Source organism: Vicia villosa, linkage group LG6, assembly GCF_029867415.1.
Source record: "Vicia villosa cultivar HV-30 ecotype Madison, WI linkage group LG6, Vvil1.0, whole genome shotgun sequence".
NCBI lineage: Eukaryota > Viridiplantae > Streptophyta > Magnoliopsida > Fabales > Fabaceae > Vicia > Vicia villosa.
Genome location: NC_081185.1, coordinates 68,934,265 through 68,938,230, shown reverse-complemented (window position 1 = coordinate 68,938,230; position 3,966 = coordinate 68,934,265). Strand labels below are relative to the sequence as shown.

At 33.6% G+C, this 3,966-nt stretch overlaps 1 protein-coding gene across 1 annotated transcript; it reads right to left on the bottom strand.

Annotated features, from left to right (window-relative positions):
• Positions 1–2,217: 2,217 nt before the first annotated feature.
• On the bottom strand, positions 2,218–3,422 carry LOC131613822 (putative protein FAR1-RELATED SEQUENCE 10). The gene is made up of 2 exons (XM_058885461.1): positions 3,374–3,422; positions 2,218–3,269 (listed from the first exon to the last, which is right to left on the bottom strand). The coding sequence occupies exons 1-2, from the start codon at positions 3,420–3,422 to the stop codon at positions 2,218–2,220; spliced, it is 1,101 nt and encodes a 366-aa protein (XP_058741444.1).
• Between the last annotated feature and the right edge of the window lie 544 nt (positions 3,423–3,966).

The following is a 3,966-nucleotide window of genomic DNA, read 5'->3' as shown; positions in this document are numbered from 1 at the left end:
CACTTTGGAAGCTTTTTTTCATTTGGAGAAGTTATCTTGATGTTATGGGCTTTGACAAAAAACTGCTTTTTGTTGACTTTGAAAATGACCTGTAATGTCTTGGCTCATATCTCCCAAATGGTAAATCCAATGATCATGGGACCAATTTCATTTGAAAGATAATTGAATTTCCTTCAAAATGAGCTTTGGTTGGAGTTTTTGTGACGAACGAGGAGAGAGATATGGCCGGTCAAAGTTTAGTTGACTTTTTAGGTAAAAACCCTAATTTTGAAACTTGGAATTTTGTCGATTTCTGAACTTTTCTTGATGAATTATGATCAACCATGTATCAAATGATGAATCTTTTGACAAAATATGGATGTTGACAAAAAATTGCATTTTTGACCGTCTGTTGACTTTTTGGTCAAACTGGTCGTCTGTTGACCGTTTGAGCAGTTGACTGTGCGTTCGAGCGAAACGAAGTTTGAAAATTTTTCTGGTGGTACTTGGAGATATATGGAAATCCATGAAATCCATTTGAGGTCTCAAAAACTCATTCTCCTGAAAAAAAACAAAAACCCTAGTTAGGGACTGTTTGTGTAGGAGATAGTTAGGCGTACCTGATTTTTGTGAAGTTTTGAGTCTCTGCTGATCATGTGATTATCAGGAGACTTCTAGAACAAAAATATTTGAAATTTGAAGTGCGAAATATTGAGGTGTAACAATTGAATTGACTGTTGGTACAAATGCGGAGAATTGCGCTGGTAACGGGTTTACGGATAACTGTTTGTCCGGGTATTAGTGCAACAGTAAAAGTGAAAACTTAACAATTACAGTTAGTTTTTCATTTCATTTTTGTTGTTGATGGTGGAAAATTATTTACATGATTTGTTAGTAAAACAAAAACAGAATAAGTAAAATATATACCGTACGCGAATAAATATTGAAAATAAAATGATAAATGATTTAATGCACAGAAAAATAAATATTTAACTAGCAATAAACACAAATAATACTATCTCAATAATTAAACGATGGTACAACAGACAATACAATATTTAATACTGACAGTATAAATATTACATAACGACAAAAACAATGAACAGTACATTATAACACATACAACGAACGGTACATTATTTGAAAACAACAAACACGACAAACTTTAAGTATGATGATTAAAGAACCACGCTATAAACAACAGTAGATAGATGGCCGGGAGTGAAAACAACACAGGTCCGCATTCTTTAGGACTATGAAGACAAAAAAAAGACATGATCACCACAAAAATAGTGATGACCACAAGAAGAAACGTTTCCATCAACTTTGCCATTTTTGGAAAAGGAAGAGAGAAATGATTTTATGGAAGATATTATGAGATTGATAGAAATTTGGGAGATGAGTGAAATTTGACGTGAGAAATTATGGGAAAAATGAGGAGTATCTATAGAGTGAAAAGAGAGAGATAGAGACGTTGGGGAATGGAGTGGCACCGTAAAAGGGAAAATTTGAATGGTAGTAGGATTTAAAAAAAATGGTAGGTTTTGAAAAGAAAGAGGTATAGAATAAAGTTAGGATTTGATTTGAAAGAAGGAGATTTGAAAAGAAAAGAAAAGATTTTGAAAAATAATATAGTATAAATAAAAATTAGTGGGAAATAAAACCAATAATAATTTAATTGTTATCAGTATAATCTGAAACCCGGACTCTGCGCCTGCAAATTTTAATTCTGTACCAACTGCGTCGGCATTATTTATCTGAAAATAAATCTCAAATAAACAGTGTATGAAGTGATAAACAGTATTTGGCGTTTATGTAAGAATAAATTCAACAGCGAACCAAAATACTGTATAAAAAATTCTAAAAATTGAGTATTCATAAAATCAGGATATTTATGAAATAAAAATCCAAGATTGTATAAAACTTCAAATTTTTAGGCAGAAGTCTGTTGATTTCTCTTTGAAAAAAAGACGCGGGCAAATTTTGGGGTATAACATCTACCATTTTAGTTTAATTTAGTTTATTATAATATCTACTATTTTAGTTTAATTATACCTATTTGTTGTGGTTTTGCCGAAATGTAACACTTGATTGATCCATGCTTCGACAAATCGATGTCTGTGAGGTGTCAACCATGTTTCATTCACATAATCAATAAAACCTTTGGAGTCAACACATGCATCCTTAAGTTGTTGTAACCTTTGATGGTACTCCATCTCATCACTAGCCCTTGTAAGTTCAAACCACATTTTCTCGCATATCATCCACAACATGTTCCTTACACTTTGATTTCACGTTTTTGTTGATGTGATATCGGCAAAGAAAATTAGTTGTCTTTGGAAATACTATTTCAATGGCTTTCATTAAAGCAATATCTCTATCAGTCAAGATTACCTGAGGATAATCATCCTGCTTGATAAACAACTGTTTCAACTTATCCAATACCCAACAAAAAGTCTCTGTCTGCTCAGATTCCATATAGGCAAATGCAACAACAAATGTTAATTTAGTTGATGTCATACCAACTATTTCAAACAACGGTTGTCTGTACTTGTTTGTCTTGTATGTGCAGTCCATAATCAATACAATAGGAAACATATTCAACAGCTTCACTGATTCTGGATGAGCCCAAAAAATATCTCTCACAACTTCTGACTCATCCTTTTTCCTACTCCAGTAAACATAACCCGATTCTTCAACCAACTTGAGCAATTGTTGCATTTCTGTTCTGGGACCCCTTATGTCTTTTTGTATCTTACTCTTATGTTTGTATATTTGCGTGATCTGAGTGACATTCTCCGGGTCACGCTCTTGCAATGATAATAATATGTGTCTTGGTGGAACATGGCGTTTTGTCAAATCAACAATATATTGCTTATCATCTGTATTTAGTCGACTTACGAAAGCAGGACCTTCAAATCTATCAGGTAAGCCGTGGTTGTGTACTCCGCATTTTACATCGATCTTCCATCCAGAACCATCTTTCGACGGTGTTGACCTAATTTTGAAAGGACAACCACATCTCTTACTAGCACTTTGGGTTTCACTATCTGTTTTTTTGTATTTTCCACCTCTATCACAACCAAATACTAATTTATCACTTCTTCCTCTCTTGCCTGTTTTGGTATCTGAACGAGTTATTATAACTGTCACTTTATTCCTGATGCCAACCTCCTTAATCCCACTTATCGCTTCTTCTCTTGTAGCAAATTTTTGACCAGTTACAAAAACATCAGTTGTATCCACACATGTTTGAGTTACATCGCATTTCATCAAAGGAGGATCCACACCTAAATATATAAAATTAATTTAGCTTAATATATAATTAAAAAAAATTTAAAAAAAAATTTAAAAAAAACGAAAAAAAAATTGAAAAAAAAAGGAACCGGAATACCCACAAAGGGGATATCCGGTTGAGACACACAACAAACCGGAACACCCATTAGTGGGATATCCGGTTGAGGAAAATTGAAAAAAAAAAGGAACCGGAACACCCACCCCTGGGTTGTCCGGTTTTGGATTTTACTAACCGGAATTCTTCATTTTTGGATATAGTTTAAGCAACGTAACAGTTTCCAGCCCTCAGTTGTCCGTACAAACAGTAAAAATGAAAAAATAAAAAATAAAAATAAAAAGTTAAAAGTTAATAAGGATAAAATTGTAGGGGTATTGGGATAAATGTAGGGGTACGGGGTATAATTTTCCTAGGTGGCCCGTTTCACTCTTTTTTTGGCAAACAGAAAATCTGAACAAAAACCTGAATTGGGATCAGTGCTAGAATCACACCAAACGCCCATAGGCCCGTCATCACCCTTTTTTAGCCACAAAATTTGAGTGCAAAAATATCTTTGGGCCACTAGCCCTTGGCCTTGAACGGATTACTAACTTTACGCCTCAATTCAATTTACACCCCCTGAGTTCACTTTCTTTTAGTTAAAATTAGATTTTACTTTCCACTTTTTAGGTAATAAAAATATACCAATAAAA

What these genes read in the sequence shown, in the direction of transcription:
- LOC131613822 (XM_058885461.1), bottom strand. Translation starts at nt 3,422, where the DNA reads ATGGGTGTTCCGGTTTGTTGTGTGTCTCAACCGGATATCCCCTTTGTG. An exon ending in ACCGGATATCCCCTTTGTGG is followed by an intron (nt 3,270 to 3,373) that starts GTATTCCGGTTC and finishes TTATATATTTAG; the next exon opens with GTGTGGATCCTCCTTTGATG.